Below are 25,621 nucleotides of genomic sequence, written 5' to 3' on the forward strand. Positions count from 1 at the left end.
AAACTATTAATAAAAAGGTTAAAAAGCTTAATAGCCTTATATAAGGCTAAGGTAAGGAGAAAAAGAAATATTATATTTAATATAATTAAACCCTTAATTTTAATATTAAATATATAATTTATTAAGTATTTAAGGCTTCTTAATTCTAAATATCTTAATTATTAATAATATATTATTACTTCAGGCTTTTTTATTTTTTAATAATTTATAAGTTATATTATAAGTGCCTTATAAGAAATATAGCTTATATAGTTAATTTAAAAATACATTTTATTATATATTAATTAAACTTAATTATTAAGGTATATAAAGCCTAATTACTTATATATTAAATAATATTTTAATTATCTCTTTAATCCTATTAATACTTAAGTTAATATAGTTTTATTAAAGATATTAAATTTATCTTTATTTAAATAATATATAATATAATTTAAAGTATAAATATATATTATATTATATATATTATTATATACCTTAATTTATATATCTTTATATTTAATAATTAAAAGCTATTTAAAACTATTATATATATTTTTTTTATAAGTTTATAAGTTAGCCCCTCTTTTTCTTACTTAGCTATATCCCTTTATATAGCTTTCTTTTTAAATCCTTAAGTTTTTACTTCTTATATTTATAAAAGTTTTTATTAATTAAAAGGTTTTTATAAATAAATTATATAAATAAGAAAATCTTATAATTAAAGATTATTATCTTAATATAATTAATATTATCCTTACTAAACTAGGCCTTTTTAATATTTATAGCTATTATATATAATATATTACCCTTACCTTTATATTACCTAAGAGCTTCTTTAATCTTAAGGATTATATTATAGCCTTTAGTTAGATAAGGCTTATTAGGCCTAGGTGCCTGCAGGCTTCTTTAGAGCATCGTGACAGGGCAGCTGTAATGCTGTTAGCAGTTGCAGCCAGAAGGGAAAGTCAGGTCAGATGACTTACTGCAGAAGCGTGATAGATAATTGAAGCGTGGTATGCTGCAGGGGTCGATAGAAGACCTTTGAAGTGGGTTAAAGGAAGAAGGTTAGGGCCAGCTGATAAGCAGGGCTTTTCAGCTAGTATATATATAGCTAGGTTTAGGCTATAAGTAAGGTAGCTAATTATAATAATTTAATTTAATAAAGCTTTACTAGCTATAGGGGTAATAAATATTTAAATTATATTAGACTTTAGAAATACTTAAATATACTTTTTAAGGGTTTCTTAAGGCCTTTAACTTAGGCAGCTTATATAATAAGTAGCTTAAGGATATCTAGTAGCAGGCTAAAGAGGTATTAAAAAAGACTAAGAACCTATAAGAATAAAAGCAAGGTAATTACAGGGTTTAGGAAAATAGAAGAAATATATTAAGTTTTATATAAGTTTAATTACCTAAAGTTAAAGACTTAAAGTTATAAATTTAGTATTAGTAGTAAAAAGAGGATTAAATAAGTTATAAAATAGGCTATATAACTAAATAAGCAAATTAGCTATAATAATACTATATTATTAATATAAATAGGGGAAAAATATTATATATTCTTTTTTATCTTAAAATAACCTTAATGCCTTAAATCTATTTATAATATTAAAAATATAAATAATTATCTTAGAATTTAAAATAAATATACTTTATAATAAATATTTAATACTTAATATTAAAAAAGTAATTACTTCCTTTTAGATTAATAATTATAAATTAAATAATTAATTTAATTTCTTTTTTTAGCTTTAAGGTTCTTATTAAAGCTTTTTATATAATTCTTAAACTTTTTTTCAATTTTTAATTTATTTATTTTTAAAGTTTAAGCTACTTTTAAAATAATAAATATTTCTTAAATATATTACTTATAAAAGGCTACTTAATATAATAAAAAGTTTAAATCTTTTATTTCTGTTTATATAATATATATAGCTCTAATATCTTTATTAATTAATAAAGATACTTTATAAAGCCTTTTCTTATAAAGTTCTTTTTTAATTTATTAATCCTTAATTAACCTTACTTCTTATCCTTAAAGAATAAGGCTTAAAATAATATTTTAAAACTTCTTTTAGCTATATATTTAATTATTAACTTCTTATTTCTATATTTAATAAGTTAAACATCTTATTAAAATTAGATAGAAAAGGTAAGTAAGAGGTAAGTTCCTTTTTTAATTATTTCTTTATTTTAGCCTTATTTAATTTAGAAAAAGATTTTAAAGTATTATTTTAAGTTTTATTATAAGTCCTTAAACTAAGTATTTAAGTATTATATTTTTATATTTTCTTTAAGTTATGTAATATATATTACCTTTTTTAAAAGATAATATATCTTTCTTAATTTAATTTATTATTTAATATCACGTTTAATATCTTAAAATACTATTTTTAACCTTATTTTCTTTTTAATATATTATTAATATTATATACAGCTTGAAGGCTAAAAAGAAATTAGGAATTAATATTATATTATATTATATATATTTATTATATATAAGTATATTATAATATAATATATATTACTTTTTTTAATTATTTAATTAAATATATTATAAATACTATTTACTTACTTATTATATTAATTATAATTCCCTTATTTATATTAATAATATATGAATAATATATTAAATTTATTTATTTAATTATATAATTTATTTCATAACTTATTTAGTCCTCCTTTTATTACTAATTATAAATATCTTTAACTTTAAGTAACTTAAACTTATATAAAAGTTAATATATTTTCCTCTAAATCTTATAATTACCTTACTTTTATCCTACATATTAAAGTATAATATCTCCCTATCTTAGTTATATTCTTAAAATCCAAGACTATAATTAGCCTAGTCTTTATAAGTCCTTAGTCTTTTTAATACCTTATTAGCCTGCTATTAGATATTATTAAGCTAATGCCTTAAAGGATTTCCTTTCTCTCTTATTAAACTATATCCGTTTATATAACTTCCCTTTTAAATTTATAAGGTTTTACCTCTTAAAATTAAAAAGGCTTTATTAATTAATACGTTTATTATATAAAAGAAACATATACATAAGAAGATCTTATAATTAAGAATTACTAGCCTAATATAGCTAGTATTATCTTTATTAAATTAGGCCTTTTTAATATCTATAGCTATTATATAAAATATATTAGCTTTATCCTTTTTATCTTATTTAAGAGCTTTTTTAATCTTAAGGATTATATTATAGCCTTTAGTCAAATAAGGCTTATTAGGCCTAAATAGTTATAAGCTTCTTAGGGTTAGCCCGATTGTTCTGCTTAACATATGTATTATAAAGAAATCTGGTTTCTACATAACTAATATTGCCTATTGTGTTAAAGGAATTGTTAATATTAATTGTTGGCTATTTGTTAGGTGCTTTGGCATCATCGCTGGCAGTGAGCCTACTACGTATCTGCCTGCAACGGCGAAAAGAACAACCGCCAATTTCAGTCAACTCATTTCACCATACACAACCCTGGTGGAGAACACGTGCCCCGTGTTATTCCAAAATTTCAAATACCAAGCGTCAGAATTCGTTGAAATATTCAATCACATGGCCAGGAACAACGCGGCAATGCCTCCGATAGCAGCCAATGCACCGACTTCCGTGTTCTTTCCGGCACCAGCGGTGACGACAGGGGGGAGGCTGGTGGTGATAGTGGCAGGAGCCGTGGGAGCCGTGGGAACCGTGGGAGCCTGTGGATGACTCGTCGATCCGCTAGGTTGTTTGGTAGCTGCCGGCGGTGCAATTGTGCTAACGGTTGCTGTAGCGCCGCATTCTTCAAGAGATTGTCCATTTTGGCAGCAAATCGCGCTGCCGGTGTTCGTGGTAGCGCAGTATTCACCCTTGGAGCAGAACTCTACAAATATCAGTTAGCTGTTTTAAAGCAAAGAATACCCACTCAGCTGCGCGGATGTACCTCCAGTGGAGCAGCAGATATCGCCTCTGCCAGGGTTGTAGCAAGTGTCCCTATGAATGCACGCGACAAATCCCGGGCCACAAGATCTTTCGCAGAGGTTTGGCCCATCGGGCACCTCTCGACAGTTAGTAGTCTGACGCTTCGTGACTCCTTCCATAATGCCCTCTAAAGCTATGAATGCCGGTGATCGAATAGCCATCCGAGGGACGGAGGCAGAGGCTATCCCAATGAAGATAAGAGTGGACAGAAGCTGCATCTTAGGAACTGAATGATGCAAACGTATAGGGGAAGTAAACGGTTTTAGAGTTAGTATCAACGTAAGAACGAATATTGTGGGACTGAATCAGACACGAATTTGAAAAGCTGGGAAAGTTCCTACGCTGGGTACTTATAATCCCTAATGTCACTATACTTTGGCCTTCTCAGAGCAATATTTGCTTATTCTGGATGGGCTATCTCTCGATTCTTTAGTTCCTAAAAACCTGCTGAGCTGCGGCACTATGAACTGGAAAGTCGATGTTGCTGGGGCATCTTACTTTGAACCCAGCATCCACAGTAAACTACGGTACTTAATACTCTCACAGGGCTTACCTTGTGGCTAGAGCAGAGGTAACCACATACCGGAGCTCTCGATCCGTAATCTACCCATCATTAGAGGTTCTTGGAACTTCCCGGTTCGTCTGGATGGTGGGCTTCGTATGCCCTCGGCCGTTTCGTATTGAAAGTTCGATTAAGCAGAAAAGTAGGGGTAGGCCAGAGCCGTAAGCCAAGGGTGGTGGAGACTGAACTCGGGATGGACATTAGACAGGCATTTGGTTTACCTCAGGATCGCTCATCACCTGAAAGAGGTTGAGGCGAAAACGAGTATGTCTAGACATGGTTACTGACCGTATGGTTATATGAAGCTCTATGGTCTTGATGAGCCCTTTTCTTATGAACGATGTGTTCTTCCCTTTCTTGTCGCAATCGCGCAGCTGGCGTATTGACCTGCCTCTTGGGTTCCTATAGATAAAAATGTCACAAATCAGGCTTGTCTGACGTCTCAGTTTTCTGTTTTGGAGGCCAAAGTCACGAGTCCATTAAAATATCATGAATCCTACCATTCTTTCGAATGTGACATTGAATGCATCCGCTTGGTTTCGGAGATTGTGAAAATGGATGGGCGTGCCACCTTGACCTTCTCTGAGTTTCACAGCACTATTCCAAATAGGCTAATACTCATCAGCAATTTCCTCAACTCACAGGAACCAACTGACAGCAGCACTCCAAACTAGAAAATCAGCCTCACCGGAAAGAATTCCTCTGACTAGGAAGCCACAGTGACGTGTTTGTGAGATATTGAGGGCTTATCTATTAAATAGAGCGGCGGTAATTACGTGGGAAGCTCTCTATCTGCATACCACCGTTGTAAAAGGTTCTCGGAACTTCCACATTATGTATGTATATTTTTCGTCCAGGAGGCCATCAGCCCCAAAAATCCCCGACTGGGGCACAGGCACAGGACATGCTGAGCTAGGGGTCTTTATAACTTCCATATTACCTCATGTAGTTTGTTTCGTGTAGGGTAGAGCTCGCCTTATTGATTTCGGTCGGCCCAGTTCGGCTTAGCTGACTCCGTGCATGTTTCACGCTAGATGGAGGTTTAGGTCCTTCGACCCAGCAGCAATTCAACGTGCCCGTATCCAGCCTCAGCTGGCATTAGTAAACTGACGTGTTCACATATCAGGAGGGGACAGCACAGCAGGATCAGCTGATGGAACTCCCCGGTAATTACCGCCGTGGACACAGCTCGGCTGCAAGAACAAAGTATGATTTGCAAAACTCTCATCGTAGGACGTTCGGTACATAGGGCTCAAGGGCTGTCCTATGCCCTTCCATGTAACCCTGAGACATTATGACATAAGTGTCGTTTCTGCCTGCAGCCACCGCCGCACATTTATCAGCGCCATCATCACTCTGCAGCTGTACTCCGAAGTGTCGCAGCCAATTCCACATTTGGTCGAGGCGGCAATAGCCATCCATAGGGAACCTTGCGACGGCACGGCCCTCCGTCCAAAATCGGGTCGGTCTTGGCCTAAACCTTAGCCTTAGCTAGATGAAAACCTCGTCTCCCTGTGGCTTTTCGGAATTTGGATCAGCCTCTCGCTCAACTGATAGAGTGCCGAGTTCCGACTGTTTGCTTGACTAGATCAATTCGCCCTTAATTCCGTCCTGAGCTCGGTCTGATTATTTGCTACTCTGCTCTCCCGTGCTCTTTGTCACATCGTATCACTAAGGCTGCTCCGACCCTCTGGCTATATTTGCCTATTGTTCTACCCGATCAAACTTGAATGAAGGAGATCGAGAGGGAAAGCACCGTCACGATTGACGAATATGACCATATCATAGGAAGCGTAAAACAGACCAGCTCCAGTCATTCATGCAGTGAGAATCAGGAGCTTCAACGCAGTCAAAATCTCCCGTTGAATGTGACACTATTTTTCTTTCTTCCTTGTATTAGGAAAGCCAGCAGGTGGAGAGAATCAATCGCTCTCTCAATCGCAGTGACTCTGCTAAAGGGTAAAGGTTCATGAGTCTAGTTTATCATTTTTCTGGTAGATGTTACGATATCGAAAGGAGTGTTTTCGCGTGGGTTGGCTAGGGCCATGAGACTATGTAAGCAGTTGTGAATTAGATAAAACGCGCTAGACTTACCTCTCCGGGAAGTATTCCCAGTTGAAAAGCAGCTTAATTTCATTTGGACACAGCAGATAGGGAGATTCTTGCATAAGGCTTTTACGGAGTAATGTGGCATGGCCTATGAAAAGTGAACATATCCGATCCGTGTAAGCACCAAGGCTGGAATTAGCGAGTCAATGGAATGTAAATTGATCTGGAGAGTGGATACGAATTTCAGCCCTCATTCTTCTTCGTTTTGGATGAATTGAACGTTGCCGCCCTCCTCACAACCTGCATCACCTCTCCCGTTGGAGACTCAGAATGCGTCCACCAATGCCAAATAATAGCTAGAAGCACGACGAAGACCGTCAATGGAATTGAGATCCACCACATCGTCCAGAACAAAGGTGTTAGAAGAATATCCCATGTCTCCCCATCACGGTGATTTGAAGAAAATAACTGCGAACCAATAACCGTAGCCACGCCCGTAGTGGGCAAGAATATCATGGTAATGGCAGCAATTACTTTCATTGAATTCGAGTCCTGAATCATTACCATCGAGTCCTGTTGCGTGACAAGGTGGAATGATAATGTAATAGCGTTTTCGATGCGCTTCTGAAGGCTACTAAGACGTAATTGACTAGACCTAAAAAGTGAACGTCGGTATTGAAGGGTTTCTAATAGTTGCTTCTGAATAGGTCCGTAGGTCGTGGTTTGTCCTCTGTGATCATGGCTGTCAACGCCGTGCGCGGTCGCTTCAATAAGCATGATGCACGATTCGATGGCCTCGACGATGTGGATGATGTGTTTGGCGCAGTTATGCATAGCGGCGAAGGGGATCTTGGTGCTCATCTTGCGGATATTCTTGGAATTGGCATACTCGAGCATTAACTATATCTATCTATTAGCCTTGACAAGCTTAGTGGATAAACATGTCACTTACGTGCTCCAGCGGTCCAAACACGATGTTCATCTTCCAGATAGTGTCATCAACCTCGAAATATAACCCTTCAAAGACTAGATCGAACAAGATGTAGGGATTAGTCGCAACATGCTGCCACGCCTTGGCAGCTACGAACTCGTTAATTCTGTGCCTTACCCTCGACGTTGCGCCGAAGCAGACTAGCGTGGTACTACCATCGGTCTCAACTCGCAGAAAGAAACCAGCGCGATGCCAGCTGTAGTCTGCCTGTGGAAGCGTAGAGATGTGATAACCCATTGTCGCAGCGCGGTTATCAATCTCAGGCGCATTGGCCCCTTCTTGCTTCACGTCGATGTTCTTACACAGAAAATGAAACCAAGAACTAGATCCATCGTGGTCTGTGCTCCGTCCAAAACTGTGACTGACAGACTGAAGGCGCTCTTTGGAAAAGTCGTCGGGGATATAAAGGATATTGAATAACTCGAGAGTTTGTGAGAGAGCGTCTCGGCGAGGAAGGTCAAGAGGCGCAAATCTTATGAATATTAGCAACCCAGTATCTCGCACCTACAGCTAGATATTCCCCTTCTTCATAGAGTCATGTTTTTACTAGTCAGAAAGCAGTCTACTGCACTTACACAATTCTCAAGCTGGCCTTCTTCTGGAGACACCGCGCGTTCGGCTCCAAGTACCAACGCCCTTCAGGAAAATCTGCAAATAGTCAGAGACTCGAATGGAAGATTTCAGTAGTCTCACTCGCCGTTAGTGATCTCCCAAATGTTGAGCATCCATTGCCCAAATGCGACCGCGATGGGTGAGTTAATCGCCTCTTGGGCGAACGCTTGGTGAGGACTCTGTCTCTGTGTCCACGACATGATACCATGAATGAAAAAAGAAAATGACTTGTGGATCTTCACATTCGTCAACTAATCGTCGCTCACGTATTTTGACGCACAGAAGATGGATTTCAGCCTCAACTGCCAGCTGTTTAGGTGTTACAGCTATTGAGTTCCGGCGCCAAGCCAGGCAGTAGCATTTACACGTTCTGGCGCACATCTAAGGCCAAATCGTTTGAACAATTTTATGTAATTTGAGACGATCTGTTGCAGATGATGGCTAATGACGCAAGCTTCTAGCTTCCGGACATATCCAGACCAGCGCCATGTCACTATCTCTCCGTACTTGAACGGAAACTCACCAGGTACTAAAAAAGATCAAACCAAACGGCCCACTGATCTTATTCCTTGCTTTCTCGCATGAAGAAAGTTGGCGATTGTCGCTCCACTTCATTCAGGCGCGTTCGGACTGCCGGTTGGTCTAGCTGGGGCCACCTTTCAGGGCTGAACTAGACTGCAAGGGATCAAGGCGAGAACAACTACCGTGATGTTACGGTGAGCCCAAGTTAAGACGACGAACTCCCAATGAGGACACACAGGCCTCATTGCTGAAGGATTGTCGCATCTCCGACAGATTTAGGGCTGGAGTCTGCCAATGGCTAACTTTGTTGAAACATTAAGCTTCCGCACAGCTTGCCGTATCTGCGACTGGGTTCCCCAGGACTAAAAGACTCTGCGGGCGCTGGTGGCTATTTTGGATGGCACGATGTGTCAGACGCATGAGTTGTCGTTGCATGCCATGGAGTAGCACAATGAAGCTGCATGGTGAGGATAGAAATAGGTTGAACAGCCAATCAATGGCCCACGAGTGACCTCAGGAGGCTCAGCTGCTTGAATGGTTTCTATCCAGCGTCAACTTCACATCATAAGCTGTTTGAAAAGGGTGTGATAACTGTCCTATCACGGAGTGTGCTATCGTGAGGTTGGGCCGAGGAGGTGCAGAACGATTATGTGCCTCCCCGGTGGTCGCCCTGCCTTTTTCCAGTTCGTGACGCCAATGATTGTAATGTCTGAGGTTAATGCAATCGTCCACCTTAAGAATGGTCTAGATTTCCGGTGGCAAGAGGAGGTCATGCTGTTCAATCCATTCGATCGAGATATGCTCCTGTATGGAAGCACCGTTCACCCGTCTGACCAGCTGCTTGAACCTCAGCTCGTTTTTGAAGCGCAAGCTCGTGTGTCCCGGCATCTTCGTTCAACTGTCAGCTTATTAGGGTGCACTCATCAGTGAGAGCGCATCTGTACTCTAACTCTAACCCATTTCCCTTCTCTCCGCTGGCGACAATTTCTATCTTTTCATATTTAACCATGGTGCGTCTCCCCTTTTGCTCTACCTGTTTAGCCCATAGGATTGTTAACTATTGTCACAGGCTCACTTACACGGAGGGAGTTACGATCCGAGCGGTGGGAGTAACGTAAGATTGGACCATTTTGATCACCCTTATGCCTTGACGCCCCTCCTAACCATCGCCAGTATCCACAGCCGCTGCCTTGTGTGTCGCACGGAGCCCATGGTGGTGGATATACTCCTGGCGCGACCACCGCTGTATGTAGCAACTCTCGTCTAGGTAACATCTACGCTTCTTACCTTGAATTCGTGTTAGTCACACCCAAGCCAAGCGTTCACGCACCATCATCTACAACCCGTATCGCCTTCTCAAAGCCCTCTCTCGGGCCAGTCAAGCGGTCTTCCGACTCCATCTGAGTCCTTCCACCGCCAACCGTCTTTCAGACAGATACAAACCCAGATCAGCACGCAGGAAAATCAGCCAACTATGGTTCGTACGACCTTGCCTTTCTCTTAAACGCACACTGACTGTGATAGGCGTATTCCGGCCATCAGCAGCAGGGTCTTGTCTATCAAGAAGGGAGTGGCCATAGACAGCGGAATGGAATAATGGTAAAGCTCTTCCACGGCTGTTTCTGTGTATAAAATCCAAATGAACATTTCTTAGCAACCCAAGATGATTAAGCCCGTATCTAATCCACCCTTATCGCCCCGGAATAGCTCAAAAACAAATGAAGTAAATGCTTCTCTAATCTTTATATCCTCAGGCATCCAGTTAACGGTTTACGATAGGAAGCTGAGAAAGAGATTCCAGTTAGCCTAAAGGGCTCGAAGCACTACTTCGAGCCTAGAACGGTTTACCAACGGTACAATCCAACGCTATACCAGAAACCTGGTTACAATTTTACCGATAGCGACACCAAGATGCGCTATCGCGACTATGCCGGCCGTATCTCGTTTAAGACTCGGTCGGATTGCTACCTTCATCACCACGATGGTTACCTTCGCAATATATGTGTTGCGGCTACCGATGATATATTCGAGGGTCCAGGAACTTCAACCTGGAAGAGGACTTATATTCGTAAGGTCGGTCCTATGAAGGTCCGCATTGCAACCTGGGTTTTTGACTTTAGTTACGACCCTGAGAGCTGGAAGGACTGGGGTATTATGGTCTTAAGAGCCCTCCCTGCTGGGATTGCCATGACCATTTGTGTAAGTTACCCTCCTGCGTAAATGCTCTTGGTGCAGGTGCTAATGGTGTGTTAGTTCCTGGGTGGGCGCAAGGTTATGCGGCGACACCTCTTTTATGCCCCAGTTCTGTACAAGTTCTACGGCGACGCCAAGGTATGGAGCAACTTACTTGAGAACCAGAAGAGCCTTTCCCTCATGGCTCAGAACAACCAAGTCTATCACATGCTGCGACCTCGATATTTGTGCTTTCTTCGTGAGCCATTCAATAATGAGAACAGAGGAATCGACGTCCATAACGTCGCCGAGTGGGAACATAACGTAGATGATCAAGATGTCAGCCTTGATTATCTATTCGTGGCTTACTCGGCTGAACACTTCAGCCATGACTCGGACCAGGATATGAATGCCCTTCACCACATTGCTGAGACAGCCTGCCGGGCTGCGAAGCTGCCCGCGTATTGGATCGCCTGCAGCTGCATGTGCGATGAGAATGAGGTAGAATCAGATGTGAGTGCTTTGTTAGGCGATCGACTGTCGCAGTGACTAAGAACAACAGGTTTATCGTATCTCTGACGTTCTCCGTGGAGCGAGAAGGATGGTGATTGCCGTTGGGCGTGGTAAGTCTGCGGTATCAGGAGGCAAGACCACTACCCAACATCTCCTTCGTGAATGGGGTGGCCGAATGTGGACATTCCCTGAGGTTCTTCTCAGCCCCGGCCGTACTATTTCGGTCTATACTCGTGGCAGCGACCTCCAGTCACCGCTGGTAGTTGCAAAAAACCAGTTCGCTGCCCAAGTATGGACATATATGGATCCAGATGTCGCGCGCCACTTGATTGACCACTACCTGGGAACTATCAGTCTGAGCCGTCTAGAGCTGGCTGTGCTGGCGTTGAAGTGTTTATATAGTCGGCTCACTACAGAATATCTTCCTGGTGATCACGCATATGCCCTTATGGGTCTTTTGAGATTGCGACCCCAGATCGACTGCACTGACACAGACTTCCAGGCCTTCTCTAGATTATCTCTAGCTAATGACTCTGACAGACTCATTGAGCGCTATATCTGCACTCTCCCCATAGATGAGAAGCAGCAATGGTTTGATATGGAGGATACTTATCAGTCGTCGCTCTGGGATATTGTGCCCTATTGCCAAGTTGCAGGCATTGCAGAAAATGACACTATCATCATTGATGGCGCTTGGGGTGTTTCGATCTCTTGGGACGCCTTCTACCCCGTCTACTGGTCTACTGGTCCTGCATTGAAGCGCTCGCTTGCCGATTATGCCGTTCAGTTGAATGGAGTGTTGCTCATTACTGCCATCAGTTTTCTCGCCGGTGGCGCAGCGTCCAAGCAAGGCGGCCTAATCGCCGTTGGTGTCATCTTCCTTCTCCTGTTCCTTTGGGTCTTGGTCATAACACCGAGCCTGGTGCGAGTTATGTATAGTGGCAAGTTTGCCGACACTCAAGCCGAGATGTTCGGCTTTGAAGGCCATCTTAACGCTTCGACTATTGAGAGAGCGATCTTTGGTGGTAACTTTGGGCGATTCTGCTGGAGCACTAACGGAAGTCCCCTGAGTCGAAGCGTCGTTAATGAGTTTGGTGAGCGTCTCGGCATCGACCCTTGCAAGGACCCTGAGGTGCGAATGAAAGTTGAGGTGGCAAAGCAAGCCCGTCCAGGACAGAAAAGAGTAAGTGCGCAAGGCGCTCACTTTTCTGTGAGTTACCAGCTAACTAACCCTAGATCTTCACCCTCGTTGACACCTACAACATGGAGTTGACGATGTTTGAGGCCGTTAGGCCACCTGTAACGCTCATGTTCTGTGCTTCAGAAAGTGGCATGCAGCGAGCTATCGGGTGCTCTTATGAATGGGAGACATCCACGATGTACCGAGAGACGGTGTTGAGAATGCCCACTACCGCTCTCAACCGCATGGGTCGAGTTCCCCGGTTTCGACTGGGTATTAAGCGACCTGTTTATCCTTCTGTTCCGCTCGATGGAGCTGTATGAGAAACCAGATTGCGTCGTTGAAATGGTGGGAGGACGCTCTGTTGCGTATAGTTGTGTATTCCCTGTATGACCCCTGCATAAATTGTAGTTAGTAGTAATTAAGTTGCGACATTTAATCGTGTGATCGGTTTACTGTGAAGAAATACCTGGTGCTTTAGAAAGATCCATGAGCTTGGGCGATGTCGGCAGCTGACTGACTAATCGCATCCTTTAGATTCTTACTTCCATTTAGGTGCTTTACTACGTAGTAAGAGATATGATAACCGAGCTGGTCAGACTAGCGAACCAGTCAAAAGTTTCAACCATTAACAGAAATACATAATAAAAATACAACAAAGTATTTAATCAATTGAAATTATTTGCTCTACTCTTTCCCAAACGTCTTAGTACCCACCAGACAGGTTCTTGTGTTAAGCCCAGTTTTTTCACACATTCCAGACCGCATTTCCTTCAGTCGCACCGTCCTTTCTTTGCCACCACCCACGTATCGATATCTGCCATTTACTAAGGACCTAGGCCCTGCTCGCCAGAGGACGACTACTATCAGCGCTGGATCTCAATATATCAAGTTCGATCCCCGGCGTGATCACCTCTGTTTGCTGTTGTTCTTACTATTCCTGCCATGGCATACCACCCTTTTCTCCCTTTTTTCCTCTCAGGTACATGTTTATGAGTGAGCCACGTCTCTTCCCGAATGGCTCGACCTCACTATTTGGAAATAAATTAAAATGTCCCGATGTAGACAATAGAATGCAAACCCTTTAATCCATTCTGAATTCCGGGTAGGTTGGCTGTAAGCTCAATTTCTTTCCAATCATTGCTCGCCACAGCAAGGCAGACAGTTGAAACTTATTTTATTCCGATTTCGGTCTGAAAACCCATAGTTTATCACAGCAATAGTCTCTAGGGTTTCTTGCTATTTTATAGTAAAATAGCCTTCATGGAATGCTTACCCGACCAGATCTGCGAAGCACCGGAGCGACTCCATCTCTCCCGCTCCAAGTGGGGCCGACTTGGCAGGCAACAACAGGCGCCAGCCTCAACACCTAGGCCGTTGGTGTGGGCCAGGCAGTCTTGACGGTTAGGCATTTGTAGGCGCAGCTTAAACAATTGCCGGTCGAGCTGGTCCAGACCTGTTCCTTCAACGTCACTCTACAGTCTAGTAAGGCCAACGGCAAGTGCAGGTGCGAGCTACACCAATAGGCTTTGCTTGAGCTCCAGGCGGTACCAACCCCAGACGTCACCGGTATCTCTTGTACGGTTCGTACACTTTTGCTGCTGGCTTAGACATCTATGTGGTACAACGGTAGGTGTTGCCTATAATGCGCTTATCTATTTAATACGATCCTGAGTCTTCATTTTTCTTCTTGTTCTACAAGCAACTCAACCTTTGATTCTTTTAGCCACCGAGTGCTCAGTGCTCTCAACCCTCTACGCAATCATCGACCGCATCCTGGGCAGCTAGTCTACCTCATGTCTGCTTCAATCTCACCCTCTCCAGCTCGGACCGGCGCTACATCTAGTCTGCCCCCGGGCTGGATAGCTCATTGGAGCCCTGACCACAACGCATGGTAAGTTAAGCAACCTCCATTAACCCACCATACCTATTGTTAACATCCATCACTAGGTACTATACATTCACCGCCACCGATACAACGCAATGGGAGTACCCAGCAGATCGAACCCAATACTCTCCAGTCCCCAACCAGCAGCGCACTAGCTGTTCTACCAGCCAACGCCCATCCAATCCAGCGGATGATACGGCAGGCTAGGAGGGAGAGCGCGGCATCGGAAAGACTGCACTTGCAATCGGTAGCGGTTACGTTCTCAGTTCTTCCTTGGGCAACAAGGACGACCATCATCACCACTCTAGTAGCCTGGGAAAGATAGCAATGGCCGGCGCGGATGCCATTAACAACAGCATTGTTAATCGTATTAGGAAAACACAGCAACCAGCGCCGCCGCCTCCGTACATTCATGTGCACTTGCCTACGGTATGTATCCCTGGAGCTCCATTACCAGGGCCTGAAGCTCCACCTTATTAAGAACAATCTTCCCCTGGAAGTCAACACTACGGGCCACCTTCCCCTGGAGCTCAACACTTCGGGCCACCTTCTCCTGGAGGACAGAACTATGGACAACATCCCCCTGGCGGTCACTTCGCAGCTAGTGACACAAGTGCAGTAGCCCCTATGGCCATAACTCCCCAACCTCTCCAGTACGGGGGAGTAAGTAGCCTACCTACCGTCGGCATAGGCGCCTTCACACCTCCCCAGCGGACCGCCGCTATATATCTATGGTGCCGCTTTTGCTGACAGGGACGTCACACAGATAGTCAGAAGTCTCGTCACCTCACAACAAACGCTGACACTTACGGGAGACACACTGGTCCAGAAACTCGGGGATCCGTGGCCTCAAGTTAGGCGGAAGATGTTTAGCGTCTTGTATTCGTACGGTGATCGAACTATGGAACTCTTGGCAGCTGTGTTAGTTATTATCCCTCGATCAAATACAAAACCATTGAGCTGACATGACATAGAACAAGTATGGCTGTTATCGAGATTAAGCATGAAGCTATATCGAAGGAGCGGATGGGATTCTGTCATGGCCCTCCATCACGGGTAATTGCATGTGTATGGGGTGTAGAGAACCCTTTGACGTAAGTAAATACCAATCCTGACAGAATGAGTAAGTTTAACAAACTTTCTAGCGTGCCGCTACTGGAGCAGCTGGAGAAACATGGCGAAATGGAGGGCTCAGACGCGACTCTCGGAGATGGAGGCTTCTGGCGCGAGCCAAAAACGCTGGTGTGCTATTATAGGACCAGGACTGTAGGTGTTGGAATCGCGTTTTGCAGACAGGGAGGAACGATTCGGTTGCCTTGGAATCCACTCGCCAAGTGGTCTTAACTTGATGGCAAGGTTGCATTATGTGTGGAAATTCTTACCAAGGTTGGATGGATAAGATTGTTACTACCCGTTGGCTCGAGCCGGGGGGGGGGGCTAACTAAGCAAGCTTAGTTGGGCACAAAACCGTGAGACACGCACAAAAGGGTGAGACAGATAGATCATACCAAATTTTGGGTGGAAAAGTTACATAATAGGGAAAATTCCCCTTAATATAGCTATTATATAAGATATAGCCTAATTAGTAATTAATATAAAGATTTTAAATATTCTATATAAAAAGGACTATTTAGAAATACTTTTTTTACGTTTATAGGATTTTTCTATAATTAAATATTTTAATTTATAATATTTTCCTTAAAAATATTAATTTTTGAATTTTAAGGACATACTAAGTATTATATTTTAAATTTAAAGCTTATATATAGCTTATAGAATTTATATATATTTTTATATAATATATTTATACCTTAAATATTTTAAATATAATTATTAAAAACTTCTAATTAATTTATTTAATAAATAAAAGCTTTTTTAAATAAATATTTTAAAATATTTAAAGTTTAATTTATTATTTTTAATTAAAATTATAATTAAAAATATAAGTAAAATTATCTTTAAGATTATTACTTAAATTTTAAATATAATTAAGTAAATAAATATAAAAAATATATTATTTAATTTATAAGATATTTCTTTAATTATTAAAGAATTATAATAAAATTACTTTTTTAATATTTAAAACTAATATTTAATAGCCTATATAAGCTAATAAAACTCTAAACTAAAATTCTAATTTTTTTATAAGCTTTATATTATATTAATATAATTTTTAAATATTTATTAGCTATTTTATTTTCTCTTTTATATTATTTTTTAAGTTTATTATCTCTAATCTTATTAGCTCCTCCTATCTCACCCTTTTATGCATGTCTCACGGTTTTATGCCTAACTAAGCAAGCTTAGTTAGCCCCCCCCCCCCCCCCGGCTCGAGCCAACGGGTAGTTACTTTAATTATATAGCTTAATATTATCTAGTTTTACTTAAATAATTACTAGGTGTTTACTTATTTAAAACTATTTTTATTATATATTAATAGCTCTTATTTAAAATATATTATATTAATAATTAAGTAATATTATACTATTAAGACATTTAGTAATAATAGCCTAATACCTCCTTATATTAAAGAGTTACTTAATATAGCTAAAATAATAATTAAACTCTCGTAAATACATAATAGTATTTATAACCTATAGGCCTATATTTATAAATAAAACATTATACTAATTAGAAATAATAGTATTTTATAAGGATAAGATATTAGAGAAGTATTAAAGCTATTTAAATTAAAACCCTTTAAAAGATAAGCTATTAATATATTCTTATTTTTAACTTATTTTTAAAGATTACTTAAATAATAATAAAATTATATAAAACTAAGAAATTATTAATATCTTTATTAATTAAAAGAACTTTAAAATTATATATAAAAATAACTTTAAAATACTTAATAAAAAATATTAAGTAGCTATTAAATATAATAGTTAAGTCTAACTATATTAAATTAAGTTATATTAGGTTTATTATTAGTAAATTATATAAGGCATAATACTAAGCATTATTAAAGTTTTATATCTCTTAATAGTAAGTTAATATATATTAGGTTTAATTAATATTAAGAAGTTTTATTAATAGCTAATAAGCTAAGTTCTATATATTATTAAATAAATATATATATATACTAGATAGCTTATAGTATATTATTCCTAGCTTATAGTAAGTTATAAGTTAATATTATAAGTTAAGTTATAAGGCTTATAGATTATTTTTAAGGAGAAGTATAAGTTTCTATATAATTAATAGAATTAAATTAAGGGTAGTATATAAGGTAAATGCTATTATTATTAAGTTATAATTTTAAAACTATACTACTTAAGTAAACTAACTTATATATAACGTATACGATAAGCGAGCGAGACAGACAAGCAAGCGAGACACCCTACTTTTCACCTTAAAGGCAGATTTTTAAATAATTCTTAAAGTTTCAAATTAAACTTAAAATAGCTAAGATCCTAACAACATATATATAAGTCCTAAAATAAGCTATATAAAATTTCTTAGATTTTAAAAAAAATCCTATATAGCTATAAACTTTAAAATATATTTACACTGTAATTTACACTGTATTTTAAGGTTTTCTATATAAAATAAAATAATTAAAAGTCTTTAAAAAATACTTTATTATATAATAAGCTATACTATTATAAGAAATAATTTTCTTAGATTTTTAGCTATTTTATTTAAGTATTAAGAAGCTATAGGGTAAGCTACTTTTTGCTGTACAGTATACTGTCTCGCTCGCTTGTCTGTCTCGCTCGCTTATCGTATACGTTAGCTTATTTTATTATATTCTAATAATTTATTTTTAAAACTTAATAAAATATTAAAGCCCATATAAAAATCTACTATAAAAGATTAAAAAAAGAAATTAAAGATAAATTATATAAAGCAAATAAACCTAATAGTATTATAAAATATAATAATATAGTAATTAAAATTAATAAATAATAGTATAAATATAAAATAAAAAGGTTTATTAAAATAAGAAAAAGAAAAGGAAATAACTTTAATATATATTACCTTAACTAGTAATATACTAATAAATATAACAACTTTTAAACTAAGGATAATAATAAGGTAATTAGTTAAGTAATACGTTATATAAAATATAATTTAAACTAATAGTATTAAGAGGTATATAATTAGGATATAAAGACTTCAGAAAACTATAAGATATATCTAAATATAAGTATTATAATTGTAACTAGTTTAGATATATAATATCCGCTCTTGCGAGGGATAAAGACATAGGAAGGGTCAGGCAGCAAGAGCACGATTAACCTGATGCTTATATCGGCCGAGCTGGCAGAAGAGGCGGTCTATTGCAGTATCTATCTGACCGAGCATAGATCAGACTACAGAGCAATCCGAACCAAGTTTGACCTCACGACCTCTGAGAGACCGGTAGTGCCTAGGCTGTTGTTCAAGGACGCGCCGTGAAATGCAATTAGGGACAGAGTAGGCGAGAAGCTTACGGCGCTTCTGTAAGATAGCAACGTTTAGACATAAACAAACAGGCTGATTGGGGTGGTTTCCGATACGGTTGACCAACTAGTCCTGCGGGTAAAGCCATTACCTTATGCCAAGAGATGGTAGATGACAGACCTCACCAACCTCCGCAGAATATATATATTCTGGCGCAACCTAGCAAGAGGTCGGCGCCGAGCTGGTCAGCGAATCGATACTTTAGAAGCTCGAGCTAAGGAAGCAGCCAAAGGATATCACGATTCTATCAAGAAGCAGAAGAAAGAGCACTAGGACGACTTTCTTGCCAACGGGACCAACATCTGGCAAGCAGCCAAATACTACAAGCCTGGAGACGAGACGAGTGGTGATAATGTACCTCCTCTGACGAGAGCAGACGGGACGACGACGCAGGATAAAGTTGAGCAGGCGGAAGAACTACTCACTGCACTCTTTCCACAGCTCCCAGCAGGTATAGAAGATGAAGGAGTGGGCGGCTACTCCAAGCAGGTCGATCCAGGCTTGCCTGGCAAGCAAACACAAACGTTATATCATGGACTCAACAGACGTGAAGCCGACGTGCTGTCGCAGCTTCGAACGGGAATGGCGAGGATCAACAGTTATCTGAGCAAGATAAGGGTCGCAGAGTCGGATGTGTGCGAGTGCGGATGTGCGCCAGAGACGATGGAGCATTTACTCTTCTGGTGTGCGAGATTGGAGACGGAGCGTCAAGTGATGCGACAGGTCGGGCAAGACAAAATGGGACGCCTTTCCTTCTTTCTAGGTGGCAAAGCAGCGTCAGATGGACCAAAGTGGGCACCTAACCTAGAGGCGGTGCGAGCGGCAGTCAGATTTGCGATAGCGACAGGAAGACTGAATCGAGAAACAAACTGAGAGGGGAAGAAGAGAAAACACTCAAATAACGCAACAGCCATCCATCGCACGGATGGACAACCGAGATCAAATGGGCGCTTAACTTCCAATCTAAAGGAGCGACAAAAGTCGGTCTCTTATATTAATTTTCAGTCTGCCGATCGCCAAGGCAGCAGGATGCTGCCTGCAATTTAGAGTTCATTGCAACCGTGAAGTCAGTCACGATAGTCGTGATCCTAACCCTTGACATTACCAACAATCCTGCCAAATGTCCCACTGCTTAAATGATAAATCACGCAAACATGCTTAACTTAGCTCCAAGACAGGGCGAATAATCACAATAAGATAACGCAAGATTTTCCTGCGGCACAATTCGCAGCGAGGATATTAATAAACGTTGGTGCCTTGGCAGAGTCTGGCTCGAGGATAATCTGGGTATTTTCGGATGGAGAAGAAAAGTTCAGGAGCTGAACGATAATCCTGGTCTGCCAAATCAGCCTCGGCTCCTTCGCCTGCCTCGCAGGGCGCGGAAGCCGAGACTAGAAACGGAAGGTGCCGAAACTTCTTTTGTGCACAAGCCATAGCAGCCACAAATGTCTGTGCCGCCCAGGGTCTAGAATCTGTTTGGAACAAGTTCACCCGTCTTACTCGTTAGCTTGTCCATTGAAGCACACGACATTTCGTTTGACTCAACACAGCCCTACAAATTACAATCCTGCCAACACAATCCTCCAGACGTCATGGTCTGTTTCGAAGCCCTTTTCCAGAAAGACATGCATTGGTTATGCACCCTTATTGCTGCAACCTTCCTGAGGCTACCTGTTGGTGAAACGACTTCATTACATAAAAGAAATGTAAAAGTATTGAAGGATTCACGTCGAGATCAGCCTAACTAACCGGATGTCGGCAAAATAATTACCTTTTCTTTCTTATTGTCTTGAGAAGTTAATATGGTGTGATATCTAATGTACTTGAAAAAAGGGGCATACAGAGTACGTACATACAAACTCAATCTCTGTGAATTGTCATGCCAAACACGGCAGCAAGTTGCCGTTTGGTAAGGCCTCCCCTTTCATGTCAGGGGAAGCTTCCACTTAGCCGGACCCAGACCCCTAGACCCCACATCTTAGCATTGAGTCTAGCCCAGTCTGGACTAGAGTTGAAAATCCAATACGAGCGATTATACGACGCGACAAACCAAAATGCATCTCCAGCGCATATTGCGGCGCGGTCTAAGTAAGCGCTATTAATGATCCAGATTGCTCCTTCCTACTCGCGTGACCAACAGCAATGCCCAAACCATGTTCGGTCAGTTAATAAAGCTAGGTATTGTGGGGTGATATTAATCGAAGCTGATTATTGCCTGTCCTGTCATGTCCTGTTGCCTGCACTGCACCGCGCATTGTGAATTGTTTAATTAAGAAGAAGAGTCTTGGCTCCTTGTTTCCCTTTTCCCTTCCTTTCCTCGCTTGTTAGTCAGCACGTCATTCAAGATGGTCTCCTTCAGGAGGATGAGTTTGCTATGTGTCTCAAAACTAGCCAACCAACGCCTTGCTTTCACTTTTACCACATTGGCTGTATGTGCTGCTAAAGGAGTGCATCTTCATAACCACAGATCTTCAGTGGCGCCAAAGCGCATGCTTCTCTTCTTTTTTTCCTTCTTTACTCAAGATATTCTCCTACTCCTTCTAATCAGACTTCTCCTCAGCCATTGGGTGCCTAGTGTCTCTGGCAAGCTACGGACACTCGTTAACACACTTGCATTCTCCTTGATAACTTACAATGCCGTTCTTTGCACTGTTTCAGTTTCTTTTTATCTAGTCTCAGGATCTGAAATCCATTGGCGCAATATTGGTTTCATGGCCGACCCAACTGCCCAAGCAATTATTCTATCGGGCCTGACAGCTTTCATCGGTGTCTTGTGTGTCTGCGCTTGCTTAAGCGCAGTGCTTCAGGTCGCTTGCTATTCGCTCTTTGGCTGGGGTGGAGATCTTGTCAACTGGCCCATTACTTTCATCTGTCACAAATTGGGTCATCGATTTGGTTACGATCCGTTATCGCAACGAGATGACCTGTCATGGCTCGACATCGAGAGCACCTCCAATCACGACAAGGAATTCAAGGGAAAGTTCAGGTCGCCTTCGATGTCACTGTTAAATTCACCACGAAGCTCCAGAGGTGGTTCACCAGTACGAAGATCCAGACTCGGCCATTTTCTACGCATACTGCCTTACCCTATTGTTACTCTTCTGTTAACGGCACTTTTTATCCTTACTTTTATTCGACCTAAGGATCCTTCCCTAATCTTTCTTTCTTGGACTACCGGTCTTTTACCTTTCATCGACTTTGCTTCGTCACCATTCCTCGACAATATTCCCTCGGTTTTCGGAAAGGGAGTACAGCGAAGCTGGGACGAACGTACCGCACTTGCACAGCCTACGCCTTTCAGCTGGCTTCCAATGGACATACCAGCCCTAGACGGTTTCAAAGATTGGTATCTCGAGAAACCACACTACAGCGCCAAGTCCGACCCTATGAAAATTTCAAACCTAGACGAGCCCTTACGAGATTCTCTCCGGGGAAAGTTGCAAGACCTCAACATTCGACATGTGGTTGTATTCTTCCTAGAAAGCACCCGAAATGATGTCTTTCCTGTCAAAAAGAACGGTTTAATCTGGAATCGATTTGCCAATACCTTTCCCGACAAACAACTTCCACAAGAAGTTCAGGAGAAGTTTGCCAACTTAACACCAACAGCAAACTTCATTACAGGCGATTACTCGGATGGATTTGAGCATACTAATAAACCAAAACGAGGAGGAATTCACTTCACTAACGCACATACCTCAGGAACATACACCCTCAAGAGCCTGACTGGTACAATCTGTGGTGTAGCTCCTCTAATCGCGGATTTCAATCTAGATTACAGCCACCATATCTACCAGCCTTGTTTACCGCATATCTTCAACGCACTAAATGAAGCAGAGAAGAAACAAGCGGGTACAAAGGAAATCAGTCAGAAGGACAAGTGGAACTCTTACTTTTTCCAAGCAGCTAAACTTGACTACGATAGCCATGGTACTTTAATGTCTGCAATGGGATTCCCAGATGAGAACATAATTGGCCAGGAATATCTTCGCAGCGCAAACGCAAAGCACGGAGCAGTTACGTTGGAAAACGTCAACGACTTCGCCTTTGAGGAGGATCCACTAGAAGACTATATTACCGATATTTTCAAAGACGCCGCCACAGAAAACAGCCGCGTGTTTCTAAGCCATATCACATCTACCAGCCACCATCGATTTCACCTGCCCAAGAGAGAAAAGTATACACCTATGGCCAAAGGTCTTGAGATGATGTCGGGATATATTAACACAATTGGTTATGATGATAGATGGATTCGCAAGGTCCTTGATATCTTGGATAAGCAAGGAGTTGCCAACGAGACTTTGGTTATCTTCCAGGGCGATCACGGTGTATCTCTGCCAGAAAATGATATTGCTTCGCCATACTACAACCCCAACATTGGTGTTGAGCATGTGCCGTTAGTCCTCTCCCATCCCCAACTGCCAGCCTTCGATGTGGACGAGGCTGTGCATGCAACTCAAATTCTCCCCACAATCCTGGACGTCCTCCTCGAAACAGGCTCACTGAGCAAGACAAGCCGCCGGGCAGCCAGGGACCTAATCCGCAATTACGAAGGACAATCGCTCATCCGTCCCTTAAACAAAATCAATAAAGGCACCGGCGAGGGGCAATGGCAGTTCACTATCACCAATCCTGGACGTGCTATGCTTAGCATCCGTGACGGCCGGTATCCAGAGCGCCATCTTGTTGTGCCAATAATAGAGAACGTGGATTGGAAATTGGCAGACCTGACAAAAGACCCACACGAGCATAACCTTGTGCAAGCATTGGATTTCAAATCGTTTTTACAGGCTGTAGAGGAGAGGTATGGAAGAGAGGTTGCAGAGTGGGCAGAAGAAGGTGCATTTATGACGAGATGGTTTGTTAAGGAAAACAGCAAGCGTTGGCGTTTTAATCTTTAATAATTAGGCATAATCCTAGCTAGAAGGGATAGATAAAAAATATATAAGAGGTTATACTTTTAGAAGATATAAGACTTAATTTAAAATCTAATATAATTATAGTAAAAGAAATTGCATATTAAAGCTAGAGTGTATAAAATTAGGAAAAGTAGCTAAGTAGGTGATATAGCCGACTTAGTAATGAACTATGTTATAGAAGAATAGAAAATGCCTATAACTAGAAGAGGTATATTGCTAATAGCGCTTTAAACTGCTCTCTCTATATTGCTATTATCTATTTTATTTTTAGTAAAAGAGGAAATTCACCGCCTCTTATTAGCTTATACCCTTATAAACTCCTTTTTTATTTAAAGAGGGATAGTATTTTACAAGTCTTAATATAGTTTTTAATTAAAGTTTCTAATAAACTATCTTATTAGCTAGTTTATTTCTTTAATATAACTTAAATAGCTAGCTTTTATAATATAAAGTAATATTACCTCTTAGGTAGCTATATATAAATTAATAGCTTAATTATATATATTTATAACTATATTATAAAAAATAAAAACGGCTTTATTAATATTAATATATAATAAAGATTTTGCCTTTTTTAATTAATTCTTACTTTTATTACTTATTTATATTTATTATAATATATTAATTATTTTAATAGCCTTAATTATCTTTAAATATATAACTTCTAATATATTATAACTATTAGCTTAATAATTATAATATTAAAAAAACCAAGCCTTATAGTTATAATATATAAGATAGCCTTACTTATTTTATAACTAATTACTTAGTATTATTATAGCTATAGTAAAAAAGCCTAAACTAATATATAATAAAGACTGTTTATTAGGCTAATAGTATATTATAATATTTTAAAGCCTAGCTATTATAAAAACTTAATTATAAGTTTTATTTTATAATATTAACCTTAGAGTTAATTAAGTAATAGTTATATTAGCTAAAGCTTAATATAGGCTTTAATATTAGTTAAATATTTATTAAAAAAATACTTTTTAGTTTTATAAATTTAAAGTTATAAACTACCTAAAAAGATATATTTATATATAAAAAAGGTTTATTTATTATATATTTAAGGTTTAATATTATAATATATATTAGTAATAAGATATATATAACTTATAACTTAAATAGAATAAAACTATTATAAAATATTATATATTATATTTAGTTACCTTTTTATAATATAAGGCTATAAACTTTAATTAGAATTTAAATAAAAAATGTAAAGATAATAAAAATAAGCTTAATAACTATAATATTAAAGATAAAAATAAAAATAAAAATAAAAATAAAAATAAAATAAAAATAAAATAAAAATAAAAATAAAAATAAAATAAAAATAAAAATAAAAATAAAAATAAAAATAAAAATAAAATAAAAATAAAATAAAAATAAAAATAAAAATAAAAATAAAAATAAAATAAAATAAAAATAAAAATAAAATAAAAATAAAAATAAAATAAAAATAAAAATAAAAATAAAAATAAAATAAAAATAAAATAAAAATAAAAATAAAAATAAAAATAAAAATAAAAATAAAATAAAAATAAAAATAAAATAAAAATAAAATAAAAATAAAAATAAAAATAAAATAAAAATAAAAATAAAAATAAAAATAAAAATAAAAATAAAATAAAAATAAAATAAAAATAAAATAAAAATAAAAATAAAAATAAAATAAAATAAAAATAATAATAATAATAATAATAATAATAATAATAATAATAATAATAATAATAATAAAGTTAATAAGAAATAGTATTACTAAGTATAACTAAGTTAAGATTAAAAATTATTTTAATATAAATAATAAA

The 25,621-nt window shown here is 38.8% G+C and overlaps 5 protein-coding genes across 5 annotated transcripts; 3 read left to right on the top strand and 2 right to left on the bottom strand.

Moving 5' to 3' along the window:
• Positions 1–3,733: 3,733 nt before the first annotated feature.
• On the bottom strand, positions 3,734–3,955 carry BKA55DRAFT_472552 (uncharacterized protein; the record flags this gene model as incomplete). Its single annotated transcript, XM_046186150.1, has 2 exons — positions 3,734–3,852; positions 3,913–3,955. Coding segments are annotated over 2 exons (162 nt in total), but the record flags the coding sequence as incomplete, so codon positions are not given.
• Positions 3,956–6,804: 2,849 nt separating this feature from the next.
• BKA55DRAFT_598189 (uncharacterized protein) lies at positions 6,805–8,364 on the bottom strand (the record flags this gene model as incomplete). Its single annotated transcript, XM_046196199.1, has 4 exons — positions 6,805–7,461; positions 7,514–8,024; positions 8,128–8,200; positions 8,250–8,364. The coding sequence occupies 4 exons, from the start codon at positions 8,362–8,364 to the stop codon at positions 6,805–6,807; spliced, it is 1,356 nt and encodes a 451-aa protein (XP_046043817.1).
• Positions 8,365–9,334: 970 nt separating this feature from the next.
• On the top strand, positions 9,335–12,874 carry BKA55DRAFT_598190 (uncharacterized protein; the record flags this gene model as incomplete). The annotated part of the gene is made up of 9 exons (XM_046196200.1): positions 9,335–9,586; positions 9,860–9,953; positions 10,006–10,163; positions 10,211–10,285; positions 10,341–10,409; positions 10,466–10,885; positions 10,940–11,371; positions 11,421–12,554; positions 12,608–12,874. The coding sequence occupies 9 exons, from the start codon at positions 9,335–9,337 to the stop codon at positions 12,872–12,874; spliced, it is 2,901 nt and encodes a 966-aa protein (XP_046043818.1).
• A 1,100-nt stretch (positions 12,875–13,974) lies between these two features.
• On the top strand, positions 13,975–15,828 carry BKA55DRAFT_667261 (uncharacterized protein). Its single transcript, XM_046197823.1, has 7 exons — positions 13,975–14,445; positions 14,502–14,571; positions 14,647–14,806; positions 14,921–15,092; positions 15,151–15,360; positions 15,414–15,533; positions 15,585–15,828. The coding sequence occupies exons 1-7, from the start codon at positions 14,348–14,350 to the stop codon at positions 15,781–15,783; spliced, it is 1,029 nt and encodes a 342-aa protein (XP_046043819.1). The 5' UTR covers positions 13,975–14,347; the 3' UTR covers positions 15,784–15,828.
• A 5,152-nt stretch (positions 15,829–20,980) lies between these two features.
• On the top strand, positions 20,981–23,862 carry BKA55DRAFT_580745 (alkaline-phosphatase-like protein). The gene has a single exon (XM_046193974.1). It carries the CDS (start codon positions 21,234–21,236, stop codon positions 23,787–23,789), a length of 2,556 nt encoding a protein of 851 aa, XP_046043820.1. The 5' UTR covers positions 20,981–21,233; the 3' UTR covers positions 23,790–23,862.
• The last annotated feature ends 1,759 nt before the right edge of the window (positions 23,863–25,621 follow it).

This window comes from Fusarium redolens (assembly GCF_020744475.1).
Source record: "Fusarium redolens strain MPI-CAGE-AT-0023 chromosome Unknown BKA55scaffold_19, whole genome shotgun sequence".
Classification (NCBI taxonomy): domain Eukaryota; kingdom Fungi; phylum Ascomycota; class Sordariomycetes; order Hypocreales; family Nectriaceae; genus Fusarium; species Fusarium redolens.

Excerpts from the sequence above, each read along its gene's own strand:
- BKA55DRAFT_580745 (XM_046193974.1), top strand. The coding sequence starts at position 21,234 with ATGGTCTCCTTCAGGAGGATGAGTTTGCTATGTGTCTCAAAACTAGCC.
- BKA55DRAFT_667261 (XM_046197823.1), top strand. The coding sequence starts at position 14,348 with ATGTCTGCTTCAATCTCACCCTCTCCAGCTCGGACCGGCGCTACATCT. Across the intron at positions 14,446-14,501 it reads AGCCCTGACCACAACGCATG|GTACTATACATTCACCGCCA; the intron begins GTAAGTTAAGCA and ends ATCCATCACTAG. Across the intron at positions 15,361-15,413 it reads ATGGAACTCTTGGCAGCTGT|AACAAGTATGGCTGTTATCG; the intron begins GTTAGTTATTAT and ends GACATGACATAG.